Genomic DNA, 22,752 nt, shown 5'->3' with positions numbered 1-22,752 from the left:
AGTATAACAATTCTCCCCAAAGAATCCTGTTTTAAACTTTGCATGTGTGACACATGCATGCTTGTGATAGATAGTAATTTTTGTGGGAAAATGCAGTAGAGATAAAAAGTTGCTCCATTGTTGGAAGTAGGAATTATGTCATGGTATTGAAAAAGTGAAACAATGAAGATAAACTACATACTATGTTTGTGGTTAGAGTAATGAATGTTGTGCTAAAATGAATGTCTCTTTGGAGTTCTGATGAAGCAAATTGATTTGAAAAACCCATTAAATTAAGCAGGAGGATATAAAATAAAATTAAACATATTTTTAAATGAAAGGATAGAGTTTCTGAATGTTTCAGTGATTTTTTGATTTCTTATATGTGGCTCTAGAATCAGAGTAGACTGAAGACCCAATTATTGAATGTGTAAAAACTGCGGGAATGTTGTGAAGAATTCCCAAGGGAATATAAGCTTTTTCTCTTTCAAAAATGGAACCTAGTTGTAATAAAATTTAAATGAAGTTTACATACCTTACCTTAAAAGATAGATAAACTCTCAAATCAAGCTCACCTCCTGGCGAGTACATGGATGCATCCCTGCTGTTTTCTTGGCAACAGTATAGGAAGTAGTTTGCCACTGCATTTTTCTGGGATGTTTTTTCAGCATCTCGGTCTAGCATACAGCCCTGGAATTCTCTGGTGGTCTCCTAGTCAAGAGTTAACCAGGCCTGATCCTGTTTAACTTTCTCAGCCAGGTGCTGCCACCTGCTGAGCCATAGTACATCTAATCATCAAGGTACCTACAATGCTGTTTCCAGTGAGAGCTCAGATAATGGGGCTAGAATATAGTGATAGTGCAGAAGAAACAAATTTATTCGTCAATAGAGCATGTTTTTCTTATATTCCATAACTAGGCGAGTAGAATAGCTAGGAGTCAATTGTGTAATAAATTAGTCATCTTTTTTTTCTTTTCAAGACTATGTTTGCTTAAATCAGGATCAGAAGAATTTTGCTTAAATCAGTGGAATATGAATCTGCATATTAATTTGAATTAGATTAAATCACAATTGAAGTCTTTACATTTCGTGACTTTATGACATTACTTGCCCAAGCTACATTTTTATAAGAATGGGTGTCACTGAGTTTACCCATTCACATTAAAAATATTCCATTCCAATCCCTGTATTTAATATGAATATAAATAAGTTGCTTGATGAAAATTTAAATTTACCCAGTTCTCTTTTAAATATATACTGTACATAGCTATTTTTGTGATAATAAATTTGTTGATACTTTAATAGTGCTTAATATAATGTTTAATGCATGGTTTACAACAATGTGTATTTTCTCTATTCTTTTCAAAGGGCTTACACATTGAGTGAGTAATGGCAGTAACTCATGCACCTTTACCATGTATTAATGCAGTCTTACTGGAGAGTTATTTTTATAGCTGGAGAGAAAGCAATACCCCAAGGATTCTACATAGTCCTCATATTGATCCAAAATAAATGAGTAAATAACGTTGAAACTATTTGCAGTATTTTATTTGCAGTGTGGAAAGTTTTCCTCCTCTTTCAGGTATTTTTCAGTAGTGCCTACAAATATTTTCAAATATGCTTTCCCCAATATTTTTAAAAGAAAAATTTATATTGCTTTTTCCTGTATACCTGTTCTTTGTTCCCTTCTCTCAGTTGGCTTCGTTTGTGACATTGTTATGTAGCAGAATATGATTAGCAGTATTGCATTGTGATGTTAACCTTTTCAGAAATCCTGGTTAGCTTGATCATTTATGCATTATAGAAGAAAGCACTAATTAGAAAGGAAAGAAGGAAAGAAAATTGTAAGATGGAAAGTGAATGAATATTATTACCATTAACAATTTTTTCATGATATTTTATGTAGCATTTTTGACAAAGCCTTTAGCAGTTGAAAATCTTGGTTTATGTGCAAACTGTTTTCCAAATTATCTCTTTCATTGGTAGTAGTGTTTTCCCTTTGTATTACTCTCTATTGATCTAGTATCTGATTTATACATTAAGTATAAGTCCCTTAGTAAAAGTGTATTCAAGTGATCTTAAACTAATTCATGTTGTAAATAACAATGGAAGAAAATGGATTTCTGCAAGGCTGGTCATGCACTGTAAATTGTAATAAAGCTGACCATTTTATTTAAAAATAATAACTGACTAGATTTGAATAATTTCAGCCACTTAAATTCAGAATAACTGTTGAGCAGAAGCTGTGAGGGGTCAGTCATATGGATACTACTATCCTTAGTAGTAGGGTTTTACAGAGAGTGGTATACTAAAGTGAAGAATCTTTGTGACCAGAAAACAAATTTTCTCCTCACGTTTTATGAGCATACCCTTTGGAGAGAAATAGGCATCCATGCTTCTTTTTATGTCTTGATCTTGACTTCTTTTTCTTCAAATGGATGCAATGTCCATTGACTAGTAACATTCCATCCTCAGCATGTTGATGTCATTTTTTTAACAGTAAGTGTCCATTGGGAAAAATGTTGTTATGGATTTTAATAATCTGTGCTAAAGATACTTGTTTTTTTTCCTTGCCTGATCATTTAAAAACCTGATTGTTGAAGCTGAGTTATGAAATCACAGGTTTCATTCAGATAGGATAGTAAGCAGTTGAACTCAGCTATAGTTTTTTTAATGTCTGAATCAGTAGATTGGTCTTGACTAGCAAACAGCATTAGTGACAATAGTTGAAGTGAGTTAAATCATAATTAGTACTAATTATTGTTCAACATGATGCCTGAATGGAAGCATCTCAGTCACATTACTGCAACATCAGAGTATGTAACTTTATGGAAAGTGAAGTGAAAATGTTAAATTGATTGCTATGAGGATGGAGAATGTGAGTAATCAGTAGTCCTAAACCAGGGTTTTCTGTTGAGCCATGATTTAGGTTACTTACCTATTTATTACAAATGTTTTAATGCTGCTTCAGTCATTAAGTTTCTACACAATACAGCAAAATACAACGCAACAATAATACAATAATAAAAATCATCAAAATATATTAATGCAATCCAACAATCATAATGCATAGCACTGTAAATCATCAGGGAAAAAAGCCTCATCACACATTCAGATACTTCTAAAGAATTAACACCTCAGTCCCTGAGCGCACTTTGGAAAAGCCACATTTTAGATGTTTCTTTAATATTAAATATGTTGTAGTTCTTTTATCTGGTGGGAGGGCATTCCACAGGAAGGGAGCTCCCACTAAAAGTGTTTGCCTCCAAGTACTCTCTTATTGCAGTTTTTGAAAGGTGAGGTCTCTTAGCAAACGCTTTTTGCCTTGGATGGGCAGACTGTATTAGGAGTACGCAGTCTTACAGGTAACTAGCCCTCAAGCCATGTAGGGATTGTAAAGGTGATAATTAGCTCCTTGAATTGCACCTGGGCCCAAACAATCTGGTAACTAATGTAGTTTCCTCAACAGTTGGTGTTACATGGTAATTCTAGATAGAGTTGGTCAATGTGTAGGCTGCTGTATGTTTTGCAATAGTTACAGTTTTTTGCACTAGTTACAGTTTCCAAATGGTCTTCAAAGGTAGTAACCTGGAGAGCACAGTCTATCTGTGAGGCACTGAGGTGATAAATGACTGTGGCCAGTGTTTAGTGCACCAGAATGGTTGCAGCTGGAGCACCAGTCAAATCTGTGCAAGGACCCTCCTGACCGTAGCTTCCACCTGCTGTTCCAGCAGAAGCTTAGAGTCTACAAGCACCTCTAGAATCTCTTGGCTTCTGAATCCACAGCCACTCCATCTTGCTGAGTTAAATCTCAATCTGTTTCTCCCCATCCAGATCCTTATAGCCTCCAGACACCAGGGCAAGGCTTTCTCATCTCCTGGACAGGCTAAGGTAGAGATGTATAGCTGGTTATCATCAGCATATTTATAATACTGAACCCAAACGGTCTTCCTTCAGTGGCCAGTTAAATGGAATTGGGGAAAGAGTTGAACCCTGTAGCACCCTATACTGGAGCGCTAAAGGCTCACCCTTTTATTTGCCCTCCACCCACAACTGAAACCATCCATTTAGGAAGGAGCTGAACCCTGAAAGATTAGTATCCCCAACTTTAGCAGGTGGTCCAGAATAATAATATGGTATTAAAGGCTGCCAAAAAGACTATTAGAGTTACTTTCCCTCCATCTAAACCCCATTATAGGTCATCAGTGAATATGGTTTCTGTCCCATGCCCAGGGAAAAAAAGGGCTGATATGTTTCTTTCAAAGCCTTGGTAGTTGATTGCCACCTTCTCAATAACTTTCCCTAAAAAATGAAGGTTAGAAACAAGGCAACAGTTGTCCAGTAGAGCTGAGTTCAGGGTCAGCCCCTTAAGGAGAAGATACACCAATGCCTTCTTCAAGAGCATCAACATCTCCTCCTCCTTGTAAGCCATGATCCAGCTTCCCATCCTCTCCCTGGCAACATGTACCAACTAGCTGGGACATGTCAAGTCCACAAAGTGGCAGAGCTCATCTCACCAAAGACTCTGTTCTCTTCCTCAGAATCAATATTGTTAGATGTTATTTTTGGCACCTCCTCAGACTTTGTCCAGCTAGCTTCTAACTCTGAGGATATGTGTCTCTTTTTTCTCTAAAATAGTGGCTTATTGATGGCTCTTCTGGCCTATCCTTCACTAAAATGGTCCAAATCACTTTAAAAAGGGCCATTGGACAGCACTCTGCAGACACAATGAAGGTGGAGTTGTAGTTCCACTTCACTGTCTTTTTTGCTGCAGTGTAGGCCTAAATTAGGTCATATATCTGTATCCAGTTGGATTTATTCTTTGACTTTTTCCAGTGATGCTCTAGATGGCTCCTGTGATGTTACATCACCTGGAGATTCTCACATTCAGAATATAGGGAGATAACACTTATGGAATGATCCTATCAGGAAGCCCTGTCCCCTCTGTATTCCAAAGTCTGGCCAGGATCCCAAAAGAATAACACTTCATATTTCTGGGAAACTGCACAAATGCCTTCTGAAAGCCAGTTGGATATATCCCACTTAGACAAATCTAATTTGCCTTACCTCCCTGTGATTTGTTTGTGACAAAGTTGCAGTTCTTATATCCCCCATCCTTCAAGATTATGTCTCAACTGCTATGAGGTACTATATAAACCAGGTCTAATGAGTGTTCCGTTTCCTCATGTGACTTGAAATAAATATGACTGTGTGATGACTTGGTAGAAACCCATGATTGTCATAGTATCCATGAAATCCAAACTGTCTTTGGACAATACCATCAGCCGAAGTGTCTCAGCCTTTAGCGCTGAAGTGAGATTGCGTAGTTTGGGTAGGGATGCTGCTGTGTAGCTATGAGGACAGTAGAAGAGAAACATCCCAGTTTGTCAGAACTGAACATGTACGACATCATATGCAGGCATCTATGGAACAGAGCTTCTAGTGACTATCAGTGTCTATCACTGGGCAAGTGCCATTCCTTCACTTTCCCCAAAATCTTGGAGCTGAGACTGATGGAATACCTGAAACCATCTCAGTCAGAAGCACTCCCTCATCCTTGCCCCTCCAGGTTTCAGTAATGAATGTCACAATCCTCAGATTGTGGGTGATGATGGTCTTATTACAAATAGAACTGCATTCTGTAGCATCAACCTAGTTCCCAAGTTGAGATTTGGGAGCTGGAAGAAGAGAGTTTCAAGTTTCCAATTCCCCTTCTTCTGCAATAGCTTGCCCCGTCTCCCACAATATCTCCCTTTGTACTACAGTGATTTTCCCCTTGTCTGCATCACATTTTACTATTTCTTCGCCTCTTCCCTACTTTAGGGGTACTGCGTACTGGCATCAACATTCTCTCCTACAATTTCCAGTAACCCTTAATCCACTCTGTTCACTCATCCACAATCCCCCATCCTCTTCATCATTTATTCATTCCTCCCATTCCAGAGCCTCCTCACTTATCCCCACTTTCACCCAGAGAAGTGGTTGAGCAGCTGTTTCTACCCATTGCCTGCCCTTGCTTTCATCCTGGGGAGGAGGGGGAATCTACCTTCATCCCTGTCTACCACTCAGGGTGTCAATCTTCTCAGTGACCATCAGGCCTCCCAAAGGACAAGTGTCACTCCCTGCCCTCCAATTCCTCCCTGCTCACTCCATTCTCACCCAGGATCATAGTTGAGGGACTCTTTCACGCACTGCCCTCCAGAGGGTCCTTCTACCTCTGCCTCCCTCTGCCATTTTGGTTGCTGTAGTTCTCAGTCTCTATTCACTCCACTTTCTAAATCGTCCACAATTCCTCAGCTCTTTCCATCCTATTCCTTCCTATGGTCTTCCCCTTAATCTTCCTCCTTTTCTCTCACACTCCCAGGTCCACTGTTCTTTTTACTTCAACTCTTCCCAGATTACCTTCCATTCCAGTCTTCCTTTGTACTCTTGTCCTTTGATCCTCCAACCACAATAACCCATCTTCTCTCTACCATTTTCTTGATCTCAACAAATGCTCCACACCTTCTCTCCTTCAGGATACCCATTCCCCACTTTCCCAAACACACATTCATTCTAAACTTCCATTCTTCCTCTTTCAAATCCTCCAACTCCAACTAGCAGCCTTCTCTCCCTATTTTGGTTTTGAGTTACTCCCATCCTGTATCTGTCTCCTTCTGCCTTTGTATGCATGAGTGTGTTTGGTTTTTCTCAACTTTCCTCTTTGGATCAGTCTGGTATGCACAGACAGCAAGTCTGGGCTTCTAGCTTCTCTTCTAGTCTGCATATGAGTCTTCCATTATTTTCCTGATGTCTGCTGGAATCTGGTCCACAGGACTAGCAGACTAACCCAGCTGTGGCTTCTCAGGTCACCATGATTCTGGTACCATGGGTATCAAGGGAAAAGGTACTCTCCTTTTCCATTCCTCTGCCACCTTTGCTGCTCAGGATTTTCCAACATGGCACAATTCTGTGGTCCCTCTGCATGTCATCCCTCCAGCTAGCACACACTTTGACCAGGTCAGTTTGTTCTCACTTGTCTCCTCTGTTTCCTCCATTTCTCTGTCCTTTTCCCTTTAGCTAAAATTGCATCATTCTCTCTTACACATAGTGTTTGAAAGGATTCTGTAACAGCCTTCAGTCCCCAAATGCTGGCTCACTCTTAGTACCTGGCTAAAGCACTTTCCTTTCCTGCAGTGCCAGCTTAATGTTGTCTATAAGCTCCTTAGGGATAGGCTTTTCAGTGTAAACATTATTACTATGTTTTTTTAAGGAAAAAAATACAGGTAGTCCTCATTTAGTGACTGCTTTGTTTAGTGACCATTTGCCATTACGACAGTGATGAAAAAGTAACTGTATGATCAATCCTCACATTTACAACCTTCACAGGTCTGTAAAGCAAAGGAAAGCTGAAGTAAGATCATAAGCACAGTTGCAGTTTCACTTAGCGAGTGCTTCGCTTTACCAGTTGCCAATCCCAGTTGTGGTCACTAAACGAGGACTACCTGTACATACTTTCCACAGATCACTGAATTCACATATTGCACTTGGAGAATTTTCCCAATCTCTTACTAAAGACACTATAACTGGCAGCTTTAAGTGCATCCCATTGAATGAATATGTGTGTTTGTGTGTGTGCGTGTTGTATATTCCACGCACAACTTTGAGCATGACAGTATGTCACATTTTTAAAATACCTGTTTAGACAGACATGTCCATACAAGTCTCCAATGGTATCTTGGAGTAAAAGTTATTTATATAGCTTTTTTAGAGTGTGATGTACGATATTGCTTATTTTATACCTCTTTGCAACATTTTATCCAGCAGATGATATATTGTCATCTTGTTTTGCAAATGTGGAACTAAGGGGTTGTAATTTGTCTGAGACAATCTGGTAAGGCTAGAGCTTAGTTGTGTTTTTTAATTAGATATTGTGAGTGCTTACTGACTGTAAAAATAACTACAACTTTATACTATCAGCTAAACAAGTATTATCGGAGGGATTAGTAAATGTAGTTGTAGCGAGTCAGCTGGAGAACTGGATGAAAAATCCACAATATATTTTGTGGTGAATGTTCCATAAAAGTTTATACCACTTATCCTCCGTCTCTCCCTCCCTCTTTTTTTTCTTTCTTTTTAATATAGTTCATAAGGAATGGGGGCAATTTCATATGAAGCATGCTTGAGAGAGGCCCATCCCTGTTAGAAAGTAGGAAAAACATGCTTCTTGGGCCTGTGCAAATCATTCAGTGGAGTGTTTCTCAAAGCAGCTGTTTACAGGCTCAGCCCGGCTGCTTCAAAGCCCTTCAGAGATCTTTTGGGTATATACGCGCATGCCTGGAAGATACTTCCACAGGGATAATTAGTTTAATCAGGGAAGAACACAGCACTAGAAAAAAAAGTCTAGTTGAACTGAGTGTTTGTACTTCCTACCATCTCAGGCTAAAGTCTTGTTTTAAAAAAAATGAACAAAAAAACCCCAACCCTGAATGTTGAGAACGATAAGAATTCTCTGTGAGGCCTTAACAGCAGTAACTATTCCCTTTCTCTCACATCTGTTGTGGGAGCCTTTTTTTGTTTTTGCTTATGAATTATTTAATTGATACTGTTTAAGAAATAAAATAACATATATTTATTTATGTTAACTCTTCTTGGGTATGTAATATTTCTTCACACATTCTCTTGATCTCCTAACATTCTTTAAAACCTATTAAAAGTAATGCAGTCCAGATCTTTGTGATCAATTTGGTAAGTTGATAATTCTGTATTCATGTATGCCAGTTTAAAAACAGATTATTTACAGAATTTCTTGAAATCACACATGTGGCACTATTAGTGGATGTAGTTGTCTTTTAAAACCCCCAAAAATGATTTAAAAGCTAAGGACTAATACATTAATTGCAGAATTTAGTATAGTCTTCAGTGACTTCTTTCTGACAAGTTGTGTATGTGCTGTTTTCACATTCAGTTACCTACTTATTAGGAGTTGTACCCACTGTTTGCAAAAAAGTTCTCTTATGGAATTCTTTTCCAAGAATTCCATAAAAGACCAGCAGTGTGGTGGAAATTTGTATATATAAATTTTAATTTGGCCTTTAGTGTAGAGATTTAGTTTACTAAGGTTACATAATGGCAGCTTTTGTAGCCAATAAATAAAAGGACTCTGACCCTCTAGATTCTCTATAATATCCTTCTAAATCTTCTACCAGGATTGCATGTCAGTGGCACTGTTACTATGGTTTTACTCATTCCAGAATGTGATGATAAGAGAAATTCTGTAGACTGTCATTACTTGTACTGCTTAACATCTACGTGAAACATTGGAAGTGTTTAGCTGTGGTTTTATGTAATTGATGATACACTGCTTTATTTCATCTTCCCCTGGAATTCCAGTGAGGCAGAGGATGTCCTTAACAGGTGCTTGAAACTTGCTTTGGATGGAAGTAATAAATTGAAGCTGAATTCAAATAAGGTAGGGGAATTAAGAGTAGATGATCTTGAAACAATAATATCCCTATAAAGAACTGATAGCGAGGAGTGCCTTTTAAGAACAGCACTTGCCTTGACAGTTGATCTGGTGATCAAAAATATATCCACTACAATGCATGCCAGTGATTTCTAGATTGGATTAGTTAGGTAATGCACTATATTTAAAGATTGTTCAGAAACTTCACCAGTTACAGAATATGTTAAGAAAATTCTGTAGAGGAAAGATGTAATCTGTGTGATTCATGAACTGCACAATTCAGAGTACCATTTTTGACAGTTGGAAGCCCTGAACAGTTCTAACATTCACGGAAGGGGAGGTTTTTCTCCAAATGCTATGGCCAGGTTTTGACTTTTCTGTGAAATTCCTTGTCACTCAAGTCTGTAAGGAATGACGTGTTTGCAAGAATACAGGCAGTCCCCAGGTTAAGGACAAGTCCCGTTCCTATCTTTAACTCGAATCAATGAGCTGACTATTACTAAAAATGGTGAATGGTGTTCTTCCTCAAACCAACAAACCACTGAAGCCACACTTTTTAATATACAGCCTGTTTTCAGCAGTTTTCAGCAGTTTTCAGCAGTTCATGAAAACATTGCACAGCTTCAGCGGTTCACTGGCTCGAGGAAGGAGAATGCCATCTGCCATTTTAGTAATAGGCAGCCCGTTCATAGGTATGAGTTCTCCGTAAGTCAGATGTTCTTAACCCGGGGACTGCCTGTAACTGTTGTCTGCTGTGTCAGAGTTATGGAACCTGTCCGACAACAGTTAGTTTACCAAGGCATGGATTCAGAGCCCCACTGCTGAATTCATCTTTATGCTACTTTCTCTTCCATGCAGGATGAAGGGACTTTGTAAATCCTATTGGATCCGAGAATCTGGATGGACGCTAAAGCATGCTGTATGTACAATAAATGACTGCAAAGAAATAGTTAAATAATGCCTTGGAATAAGGAAGTTTGGGTCCAATTTTTTGACTCCAGTGTTGGCTTCCTGGGTGACCTTCAGAAAAGCAATTAACCTTTGTCCTTCTATAAAGGCAAAAGCAGTTATAACAATAATACAGGCACCCTGTTGTTACCACAGAGACCAGTATAGAATAAAAAGGAATTCTTTGTATGAACACTAGATAGGACTGTTTATTTTTCCTGTGTCAATTTAGCAATGTTTATTTGAGCCCTTTAATATTTTCCCCCCTTTTGGTTTTCAAATTAAAATACAGTATTTCAGATTATTTTCTGTTAAAATATGCCCCATGTTTTTAAACATAGAAAGAGTTAAAAGCTTAAAAAGAGAGGAAGCCCCACTACATTATAGAAACTTTATGGAGAACAGAAAGAGTTTGGGGACAGTTATAGCCTAATTGCTGTAATAATATAAGGACAAAGAAAAAAGTATGAGATCTTCATACTTATCTGACAAATTAATGACTGCTAGTTGATTAGTTTAATTCAAGATGTACTAGCTTTTTATTTTGCAATGATCTTTCCATTGTGCTTCATAGATTATGCATTTGATTGCTAGTCTCTCTACAAGATCCTCTAGTATGTTGTGTATAATGCTAGATGTTTCCTTTAAGAAAGACATAATCTAAACATTTTAAATTAGAACAGTGCAGGCTATGGAATGCTTTTTGTTAGAAGTTACATTTGCGCCTTCTTTCTGCCTTTGGAAAATAAGTTAAGCAGACTCACCTTTTCATCCAAATCCTTTGAATTGTTTATGATTACATCTACTCTTAGTGATCTTCACTGACTGCCAGTTTTCAAGGTATTGGTGTTGACTTTTAAGGCCCTAAATGGCTTGAAGCATATGTTTTTGTTGGAGTGCAGAGAGGGTTTTGATTATAGTGCTGATCATGGGCAGTGCCTCGAGGCAGTTACCTGAGTGAGGACCTTAAAATTAGCTGCTTTGGGAAGTATATTAAACATGGTGTACAATCAGTTTTATAATCTGTTTCAGACCATATTCTCACTAAAAAATTTGGTTCCTCCTGATGCTTTTGTTTCTTCTGTTGAGGTTTTATTATATTATTGTAATGTTCTAATTTTATTATAGTTCAAATTTGTTGTATGATGTAAATTGATTTGTGATTATTAAATGGAGAATGGTTTACAAATACAATAAAATTATACTTTATATTTTAATTGCTGGCTTCATTTTATTTATACCAACCATTTCAGTCATCATGTTGAATGGAAAGTAAGGATGTATATTATTTTTTCTTTCTTTTTAAAAATTTATATTAGATTTTCCTGTTTTAGGAACTGTAATGATCTGATATATGGATTTTTCCCCCTCAGACATTGTTATACATTATAGTTGCGGGGAGACAACCCATGTCCCCCCAAGGAATCTGAGATCATGCCTCCAAAATTTAGCAACAAAATGACAATTTTTGAGCAACACTTTTTTTCCTTCAAAAATAAAGGTGGGAATGGGAGCAGCAGAACTCAGGAAGATAAATTTAGCTTCTTGCAGAACAGTCCATTAATTTGTATTTTAGGTTCATTTTCCTCTGGTTTCATAGGTAAAGTGATTTAATCATTGCTTTTGTTTCTTTGTTATAATTGTTTTAAATAGCAAACTTTGTTAACATTTATACTTACGGACATTGTTGCTTGTGACTGCATCTAGCCAGCAGTTTTTCATATTCCTTACTTACTCTGAAGTAAGTTGCTTTTCTTCAGCAGGGTGAGTTCTCTAGAAAGTGTATTTAGGATTGGAACCATAAATGTGTTTAATTGTCTTTCAAATGTGCTGAACTACAGCTTTCATCATCCCCACAACTATGTTTAATTGGAGAAATTGGGAGCTTATGTGAAGGTCTCTGTGTTGGAGATGTCTAAATGATATTTTGAGACATCTGACACATAATAAACATGAAAATCTAAAGGATTATTACTGATTTGTTAAATGAACTGGCAGCTTATGCCATAATACAGAAATGTTGAAAGATACAAGATTAGAATATAGTAAAATTGGTATTTGAGTAGATAATCTGGACTTCTTGCTTAGGAAAATAGAAAAATTGGTATAAGGTCAGATGATATAATGCTGTTAAGCTCAGGCACTTTGAAAGATTTGTGGTGGGAGTTCTTTAGTGCTATCTAAGATAGTAATGTTACTCAGTATCATTCAGATGCACTTCCAAAGTTCATTTAATTGGGAGGAAATGTCTTGCATGCTAATATGTGACTGAAAAGGATTTCTCTGAAATTTGATCATGGTGAAATTTGAAAAAGCAATACAGTATCTTGAGAATACCACAATCATATATGCATTCTATTGAATTATAACGAAGTGTACTGCAAATTTGGATCCTGTCTCATTTAGGATATTTAGAAAGAAAACAAGGTAGAAAGTTTTCATAGAAAAAAAGATTAAAATATTGGATTGCATTCTTCAGGAAACACAAAATGATGAGAAGGAATCTGAACAATAGTGCAGTGTACAGGTAGTCCTGAGCTTATGACAGCAATTGGGATTGGAATTGCTGTCACTGAGCAATGTAGTTGTAAAGTGTGACATCACGTGACTGTGCCACTTAGCAATGGCAATTCTGGCAGTCCCAGTTGCCATCGTTAAGTGAGGACCATGTGGGTCATTAAATGAGGACCTCATGTGACTGTGACTTTTGACTTCCTGCCAACTTTCCTATTAACTTTGCTTGTGGGAAGCCATCAGGGAATGTCGGAAATTGTGATCATGTGACCACAGCTCTCTGCAATGTCATAATTGCAAGCTGGGCTCTGAGCACCTGGATCATGTGACTGCAGGGACACTGCGATGGCTGAAACTCCAAGGACTGGTCATAAGTACCACTTGTGCAGTGCCATTGTAACTTTGAACAGTCGCTGAACAAATGGTTGTAAGCTGAGGACTACCATTACATAAAAGAAAAATGCAAAATAAATTACCTACACATGCAGTATTTCAGAGTGAACCACAAGGCTACTCTAAATTAAAGTGTTCTGTAATATAGGGTATTTGTGAAATTTGTACATTTGAACACTTCTACTTTATTTTTATTTTAAAAACATCCAACTCTTATATGAGAAGTTGCTTGAGATGTTTTTAAATTAAAACTCTTAATTAACTCTGGTTAATTGATAGACTGAATTCTTGGAGTTTAAAAAGTTGAAACGTTGCTAGATTGTGGATAAGCCATGAAGATGTTCAGTGTGAGTTCTAAGTTACATGTCAGATGGGAAGTAACTATCATCTCTTCAGATTTTTCTTCAATTGAATTCTCCATAAATAAATAAATCTCCACACAGAAAACTAGATATTGGAATAAGCAGTTAACTTAATCTCCTTTTTCCAATGTTCTCTGTGCCAAGAGAGACATAGAGGTACATTGTACACATACTTTCTCTCTTTCTGCACATACAGACACATATCACACCTCTCTCTCTCTCTCTCTCTCTCTCTCTCTCTCTCTCTCTCTCTCTCTCTCTCTATATATATATATATATATATATATATAGTGGACAGTGTGGTTATGTTAGTCACCACCTGAATTGTATGTGTTCTCTCATCTGCCGTGAATAAGGTTTCAGACACATTTTGCTCATGAATTGTCTATTTGCCTTGTAGAAGCAGCTTGCCTTAATCAAAACTTCTTGTTTTTAAAAGAGAAATTATAAATTGTTCTACTTGTTGCAAAAGAGAGAGGAATTCCTGCCTCTTGCTGTTAGGGGGAGTTGGCTGTAATGATGGTAAATGTTCTTTTGCTGTGCTTAAAGGAGATACTGTATGAAGAGAGACATACTCTTCTTGTTTATAGATGTGTCCTGGGGTTTGTTTTGTTTTGTTTTGCATTTATGTATCAGGGATATCTACTGCTTTAGATTCTAAAGGAAAAAGGTGCTTTGGAGTGTGACAGCACAAACCTTTGAAACCTAAGCATTGTACAGCCTTAGCATACACATGCAAATGACCCCCAAAATAAGAAGCCGTGAAAAAGCTTATGCCTCTCTTCATTACCTCCTTTACTCCAAGGAAAAGAACATGTACTGTTGTGAAGGGCAGCTATAGAATCCTGGGTAAAGATGCAGGCTGCTTTAAAGAGCTGCTGACAGGTGCTAAATGAACACCTTTTTTTCTTCAAAAGAGTACATCCATACCAAGAAGAAGCATAAGTTCCTCTTCATATCTCTTTTGCTCCCTACATCTTTTTCCCTTTGAATCTAAAGTGCTACCCAGCTATAGTGTGTGCGTAAATGCATATGCATATCCGGTGTATTTGTTTTCAATGTTTCTTTGGCTTCAGATGGTGCTGGGGAAGACAAAAACAATTCACTCACACGGCAAGAACAAAATATTGGCTTGGAGGGGCAAGAGGAGAGGAGGGGTTAGATACCATTTGGTAAAATCCATTACACTCCTTCTGATGATAGAGCCATTTTAATCAGCAGGATTCAGAAGGTGTGTTTCTCCTTCTCCTTCCCCTAATTTTCAATCCCTGCCTGTTTTCCAAATCTACTGAAAGAGACTACCAACACTTTGGGGTGTGTGTTCCAGCAACGGCAGCTGTTAGCCTAGGATTTTACCTGCATGCCCACCTCTTTCTCTCTCTACCCTACAGGCAAATGATGCAGCCCTTATTTGTGGTGCTGACACTTCAGTAGTGAGTATTTGAAGCATGCAGTTGGATCAGTTGTTTTGAATAGGACCTATTGAGCTTTCTTAGTACAGACAATAAATGAAGAAGTCCTGTTGGATTATTCCTCTGATTTACACAGGTTGTGTTTCTGTTCAATCACTGGAGGCCTTTTGTTTGAGTCTGTGAATAAGCTTCTTTCAAACATGTAGCAATTTAAAGGTTTGGTTTTCTCTGGGCAGAATGGAAGAACAGAAATGACATTTTTTCAGCCATTTATGTCTGAAAAAAACAAAAACAGAAAACAAAACTCCAGAGGCAATCTAAATCTTGTTACATAAATGATATGTGGGCAGAAGGTAGAATAGATCTACTTCGAGGTGAGTGCCCAAGTAGCCTAACAATAGCACCAACTAAAATGTAGAAGTAGAAAGTCCATATGCAAAATGTTTTGTTTTCCTCTGGAATCAGCTGATTCAAATGTTCTTAGAGGATGTGTCATTAGTTCGTGGAAGTGAATCTTCCAGATTAGGAAATACTTTGCAATGTTCTTCATGAACAACTCCTTGAGATCAGCCATTCCAAAGGAAAACATGAAAAATTCTGGGAACGCTGGAACATTCTAGGAACAGGCCACATTATGTTTTTTAAAAAATCCTCATTACTCTTCCAGAAATAAGGCCTCCCGAAAAAGAATTGTTGGGAAAATCCTGGGTTAATATGAAAGTGGTTATGAACTTTCATATTATGAGCACAAATTCCTGGGTACAATTATATAGTTAAAGATAACATATTCCTTAATTCTAAATATATACTTCCCATGTGCCACTGTTTTACACCTGACTTTAGTCAGCTACTAATAGAAATCAGCCTCAAGTCTACCAGTTCTACATTACTGCATTGGATCTAAGAGGGTGAATTACTTTATTTCTTCCTAATAGATGATGTCATTGAGCACTGTTACCAAATTTATGCCTATTTGCATATTGACTTTTCATTGACTTTCAGGCATTGCTAAATTATTTTCAAATATAGTTACTAACATGTAATATAAATCCACCTCCCAAGCCTGGTATTTTCCAAATATGTTGGACTATAGCTCTTTTAATTTCCTTTCAACATGGCATGCTGACTTTGAACTTTGACAGTTTGAATTTTCTAATGTAGGAACGATTCAGATTTCTTTAAGCATTGTTCTACATATTGTGTGCATTTTACATCTACTGGTAAGGTGTCTGTGTGCTTGAAGACAATAGCTTGACTACAACAAATGTATGTATTATGTATATATAATGCTATTATACATAGTATGCATTTGTAATGACACTAGTAAGTATATGGGAGAGTAAAATTATTGTGGGCATTAGAATATTTAATTGTTAGAATGGATGTATTTGTAGGTAGTGATTTGGTCTTATATTTGGATGGGGAGGGTGTTCATTTGTGGGGTGGGATGTGCATTCAAGGAGAGAATGTATTAGCAGTCCCTCGGGTAGTAGGACGTACTGTGGTGGGACTGCTGGTGTTGAGTGTCCCAAGTTGTTAGTACTTTGGGAAAAATGCTTTTAGTACTTGGGGACAAAAATGCTTACACCAAGACTGATTTCTTGGGAGCAGCGCTATTCATGGCTACCATGACTTTTATTCTTACAGATAATATTAACTGTCACTCTTCAGGCAGGTCATGTCTTGTACTAAGGAAGGTACCGTGTCAGTAGAAGAGCCAGACATGTCTTTGTTGTCATGGAAAAATTGTCACCTAGTTAAGATTGCAGTGGATGGTTCTATCCCTTGGTAGGTTTCTGACTGAGCCAGACTGCAAACTAAAAGAGATATAACATACTTAAACTGAATCCAAGCATGACAGAGGGTTGGTTGTGGTTGGAATGGGACTTTTTGTGTATGGAAGGGACTATATCTGGACTATACAGTCACACTCCCTCTGAGCATGCAAATATGCAGCTTGAGGGTGCTCTTTCATCCCATGTTGTTCTTGTGTGCTCAGGTCAATGGAATGTCAAGGAACATATTTTTCCAGCTGTGAAGTATATACTATTGGTCTTCTTGAACAAGGTTGATTTAGCAACCATTATTCATTGCTGGTTATCTCCAAAATTTTAATGCGGTCTTAGTGGGGATGCTATTGAAGAAAACTCAGAAGCCACAGCAGATCCAGTATACCTACTCTGAGGATTTGTAATGTTCAGGCACTATGAAGTAGGCCTTCTTGGTCATTATTCCCTCCTCCCTACCTGTTCTCTGGAATAGCTTTCCCCTGTAGATCAGATTGGTCCCTGTGCTCCTGATTTTTTTGAAAAATCAACTAAGATGTGGCTTTTCTGAGGTGCTTTTGTGTCTGAAACTTTGCTTTAATCCTTTCTGCAGAGAGGGGGATTGGTTATTAGCAGGGCCTGGGATATTTCGATTACATATTTCTTAAGAATCTTGATTTAACCTGATTACTATATTGGGTATACTGTTCAGAATCAACTACAATTGGAGTAGCATAAAAGCTCAACCAATAAATGCAGTGGCTGGGCTTCTGTCAGGTAGTTTCTGTCAGGAGCATATCAAATCTATTTTAGCAAAGCTGCACAGGCTTCTTGTAGAATTCCATATTAAATTCACAGTGCTTTTATTAACTTTGAAATCCCTAAATGGCTTAGACCCTGCCTACCTGAAGGAACCTATTGCCCTCTAAATTGTGAACCAAAAGCTCTGATTGTTTTCTAAGGGTTTTTTGCAGGTGCTGACCTGGGTGGAGACCTGTTTGGAATCAGCTAGAGCAAGGGTTTTCTTGTTTGTTTGTTTTCTTTCTAATTCCCCTTAGAAATGTGGACTACTTTCTCCCTGGCTTGTTTTAATTCTTCTTGTTTTAAGAAGAATTTAAAAATTTGTTTCTAATTCAAGCCTTCCATTCTAAGAATTTATTATTTTATAATTGTATCTGAATTTTCTGTAGTTTGTTGTAATTTGTACATGATATACAATAATGTATTAGGATGTTTTAATGTATTTTAGTGTTTGTTAAGATTTTATTCATGATGTCAGAATTATATGTTAGATTCTATAGGCTGGTTTCCTGGGAACATATAGGGGGCAAATATGATACATAGCTAGATAAGTGACATGTTCAAAGGAACCTAGATTACCCAGAGTTTACATTACATTTATAGTAATTTAGAGTTATAGTAGGCTATTGATGAAAAAAAAATATTACAGCATGAACTTTGGTAATCTAGAGGCCACTTCATTAGTTTAATTATTGTCTTCCCAGCCAATACCACTTAAGAAGAAATAAGGATATAGAAAGAAACTGTAAGGGAACATAGGTTTTTAGGAGAAATTTGGAGGACATAAAGTAGAGATTAGTCTGAGAGGTAAATCTTTAGATAAGTAACAGGAGAAAAGGCACTGTGTACGAATAAGAAATGTTCAGGCAGCTGAAGGAGATTTAAGAGTGAAGGGGCCAGACAGATGACAAATACTGAAGAGAGCTCAAGGAAAAGTAAAGAAATTTGTGTAGGATTTGGAAGTGAACAAAATGCTAGCATATTGAATTAGGAAAGGACATCATGTGGTCAGAGTGCCAAAAGATGTGATTTTAATAGCAGAATACTGGAAAAATGTGAATGGATGCAAAGGAAGATTAGAGAGAAGAAATGTGCATGGCTTGGACCGAAGTTTTTTGCAGAACTAACTAAAAGGGGAATTGTGCTTTTGAATGTTGCAAAGGGAGAAACTTACAGGTAGTCCCTGGGTTAAGAATGCCTGGGTTATAGACGACACATAGTTAAGAATGGAGCCTATTGTAGCAAAATTTGAGTTAAATACACAGTGATTCAAGTTAAATACACAATGGCTTGAGTTCATTACACAATGCCACTTATACAGTATTATACAATTTGTTTACATATAAATTCAACTTAAGGACAGACCTTGGGAATGGAACTTGTTCTTAAACTGGAGACTACTTGTAATCATTTTTGTGACAGATTCAGCAATGGCAGAGGGAACAGAAGAATCAAGGAGAAAACCAGAGATATGTGCCTGTTAAGTTGTATGAAGGACATATGTAGTTAGAATGAATGAAGTACAAAGGTATTAGATGTTCAGAATTCGCTAGACAGAGCACCATGGAGCACTTTAGTCAAATATCAGAATGCATTTGGAGAAGTAAGTTAGATAGATAGAAAAAGTTCTAGGATAAATAGTTAGGTCTAAGTGGCATATAGGTCCTAAGAACTAAGTCCAAAGGAATCTCAGCAGAGAGGGAAACTAGAAGAAGAGCTTTATTAGGGAGGGAGAAAGGTTGCAGTAGCCATTGGTATTTAAGTCCATTCACAAAGGTTCACAAAGATCAATCTCTGGGGAAATTCTGGCTATCATGAGATAAAACTATGGATTGAAATGTTCCAGAGACAGGGATTTTTTTTTTTTTAAATGAAAAAACAGGTTCTGTTCAGGTCTAGTATTCAAAATAAATTGCTGGGCTCAAGATTGCTTAATGCTGTGTAATGTTTTTATGCCCAGTTGGTCTATCTGGGAGGATCCAGCAAACAGAATTTTTAGAAAAATAGCTGTCACAGACATAAAGTCTATACAATCATTGGTCTAGAGCAGGGGTTCTCACAGTACGGCCCGTGGGCCAGATACGGCCCTCCAGGGTCATTTATCCGGCCCGCCTGCCTGATTGGCCATCACTGCTGTCTGTCAGAAGCGGAAGTGTTGGGGCTGTGTTGGAGCTGCAGGCGATGCACGAGGAGGGAGATCACAGAGCCGGACTATTCTACATGACAGGTATGCCGTGTCCGGCGGCTCTCCTCCTCTCCTCCTACTCTGCGGGAGGGATCCTCTGTTTGCATAGGAATTCGTTCATGTTGCTTTCAAACTATAGTCTGGCCCCCCAACATTCTGAGGGACTGTGAACTGGCCCCCTGTTTAAAAAGTGTGAGGACCCCTGGTCTAGAGCATAAGAGCAGTGGTACAGGAGACTAAACTATTGTATTAAAAGTGGCAGGGAAGTCAAGAAAAATAAGACTGGAGTAATAATTAAAATCTCTTTCTGAGGAGATGACAATTTTATGAGTGCAAATTCAATAGACATGTTTTCTCTTTTTGCATTAAAAGAGGAAGACAGATCTTTAGCTGAAAGTGTAGTGATAAGTGGGGTGAGAAAGGCCTACGAATTGTTTTGAAAATTTAAAAGAGGCTCTAAGGGTGCCTATGACTGGAATAGATCAGAATAGTACAATACTAATTGGTCATGCAGATATTAGTCAAGGAAATGATGTGCTTTTAATAGGTGAAACAATCCATTTCCTTTTTCCTCCCTAGATATACTGAACTTTGCAAGAGCATAATTGGGGATGAGAAGAGAGAATAGTTGGGAAAGTAGCGTAAGCATGTCAAAGTAAGGAAACAATGAATAGAAAATGCAGATGCAAAGGCTGGAGAAGATAGAAAAGTAGATTGGAAGTAATGTTGAGGGAGATCAGACTAGGCAGAGATAATTCCATTGTAGAGAAGTAAAGACTGCATCATTCTTGGTGAAGACAAGATCAAGAGTGCCTGAGGCATGGATGGAATTCATCTGTAGGAACAGAGGTAGCTGCATTATATTAGCTCACATAAATGATCCATGTATCTCATAATATCCACTTTAACTCGACGTGGCTCTTCGAGGTCTCAGATATATGCTGCTGCCTGATTGAAACTTTTCAGAGCTGGACTTAAAAGATAAAATTATGAGATGTGAAGTAACTGAATCAAAAGACTTATCAGAAGACATCAGATCACCAAAGAGCAAAGTTTTTTAAAAAGATGCTGCTCCACAAAAGATGCAGCAGAGACAAAGGATTATCAAGAGTAGGGTATAGGACAATATCAAAGAAGACAAGGAGAAACAAGGAGATAGGTAGCTTATGGGACCAGCACATTTTTAAAAGAAAAAAAATTCCCTCTGATCTTTGGAGCAAGTTGAGATTGGGATCTCTAAAGGCAAGAGCAATAGCCATTTCAAGGAATAAAGGCAGGTTTTACTGACAGCAAGTTGTTGATTCTAGAGGCAACGAGAGAAAAAAATAGAGCCTTTACTGCTTTTACAGTGGGAGTGGCAATTTCAGAGACAACAGAAAAGGATCAAGTGGTAGTGAACAAGATAGTATTTAGAGAAAGCAGGAAGGTGGGTATAATATTGGAAATGGGGCTTGATAGATATTATGACCCTTTAATGCTACTTGCCAGAGACCCCAGAATAAGGAGGCTGGTATGATCTTTTCTCACTAACAAATTTAGTAGAGTTTTTCATGAGATGCACTTCACTTCATCAGATGCATAGAATGGTAAAACCTTATGCCTTTTAATAAAAATTGTTGGTTGGAAGAGGTGCTATCAGACTCCTCCTGATTTTTTACTATCATAGATTAACACAGCTCTCCTATTTGTCAGAGACTGATCATATTTCAGACAGTCTTCCTCCATTCCTCATGCAAGATAATTGCATGCTAGAAATTACCTTAATCTAGAGGCAGGGCTTGGCCTTGAAATTCAGCCTGGTTTTAAATCAAGTTCAAAATACAGTTTTAAGCTTTACAGTGCAATCCTAGTTAATTTTCCTCAATAGGAAGTAAATCCTGTTTGCACAAAACACCAAGCCAGACTTGCTAAAAAATCTGGCTTATTAATGATACTGCACAGTGACCTCCATTTGATTCCTTTTGCAACCTGCAGTAGCTAAATTAATAAGAAATGTATTTGGGCAAATGACCAAACCTGGGCTCTTAGCTTGCCTCCCTTCTACCAAGTTGTCTACAGCTTGTTTTTGGCATGATATATGTTCTGAGCATAGGACCAAAGTGATTTCTAGTACAGAGTGTCAGCATAAACAAATTTAAAACAAACTAGAAATGCTTTGTGTTTGTTCCAGCTAGAATTTCCCAGGGACTGCACTTGGACAGACAAGGTGAACCTTGCAAAAGCTTTTTTTCAGACCTGCAGTACTTCATGCACTTTCTGCAACTAGCAAGCCCAACGTTGAATTATCTGAATGCGATCACTGGATATAAGCTTATATTCCTTATGAAAAAGACAAGCATAAAACCGTTAAAACAGCTCTTGAAAATTTCACTCATCCGTTTGCTCTTTCCTGTCTTGCTACTTTTTCTTTAGTTGGAGATTAGTTATATACTATCTCCATTAATCTTGTTTTGTCTGTCTGCAGGTCAGGATTTGACCAGCTTGGCCAATAAATACTATACAATTCTAATATTAAATTCATTTCTATGTAAAAAAGGTATGAGTGAATTCGTTACATTTTAGCTGACCAATTTCTTGAAAATGTAATGACTTTCCTTGTAGTTGACTTCTATAACCTTACTTTGAATAGCAAAAGGAGAAAACAGCTGATTAAACAGTAAAGCTGTTATATGTTTCTTCAAACTCTGATTCATTTTTTCTTCCCTTCATATGATTATTATATTATTATATTTATCCCACCTTTTTTTTCATATATAACTCCAAGCGGTGAACATGCCTAATACGCCTCCCTTTTATTTTTGTGTATTATTATAATGTAATATGATATAATTATAATATAATATATATTATTTTATAATGCAGTACTTCTACTCTTTCTACTGCTTATATTGTAGAACTATTCACATTATGTCTAGTAGTGGTTTTCAATGGGAGAAAGACAACAGAG

At 37.5% G+C, this 22,752-nt stretch overlaps 1 protein-coding gene across 16 annotated transcripts in view; it reads left to right on the top strand.

Moving 5' to 3' along the window:
• The window catches only part of BTRC (beta-transducin repeat containing E3 ubiquitin protein ligase), a 178,330-nt gene that overhangs the window by 23,298 nt on the left and 132,280 nt on the right, over nt 1–22,752 (top strand). For 7 of the 16 annotated variants that reach the window (XM_088132488.1, XM_088132479.1, XM_088132477.1 and 4 more), the window contains one exon: nt 10,283–10,343. The exons of the other annotated variants lie outside the window; for them this stretch is intronic. In XM_088132488.1, coding sequence (XP_087988614.1) covers nt 10,284–10,343 — 60 coding nt within the window. In that variant the 5' untranslated portion in view covers nt 10,283. The remainder of the gene's footprint in view (nt 1–10,282; nt 10,344–22,752) is intronic. 16 annotated transcript variants of the gene reach the window in all.

Source organism: Python bivittatus, unplaced genomic scaffold (assembly GCF_059951505.1).
Source record: "Python bivittatus isolate LINGU-HERP-01145 unplaced genomic scaffold, Pbiv_v1 ctg000980_np1212, whole genome shotgun sequence".
NCBI lineage: Eukaryota > Metazoa > Chordata > Lepidosauria > Squamata > Pythonidae > Python > Python bivittatus.
Note: the sequence above shows the minus strand (reverse complement) of the source record. Positions and strands in the feature narration are given on the sequence as shown.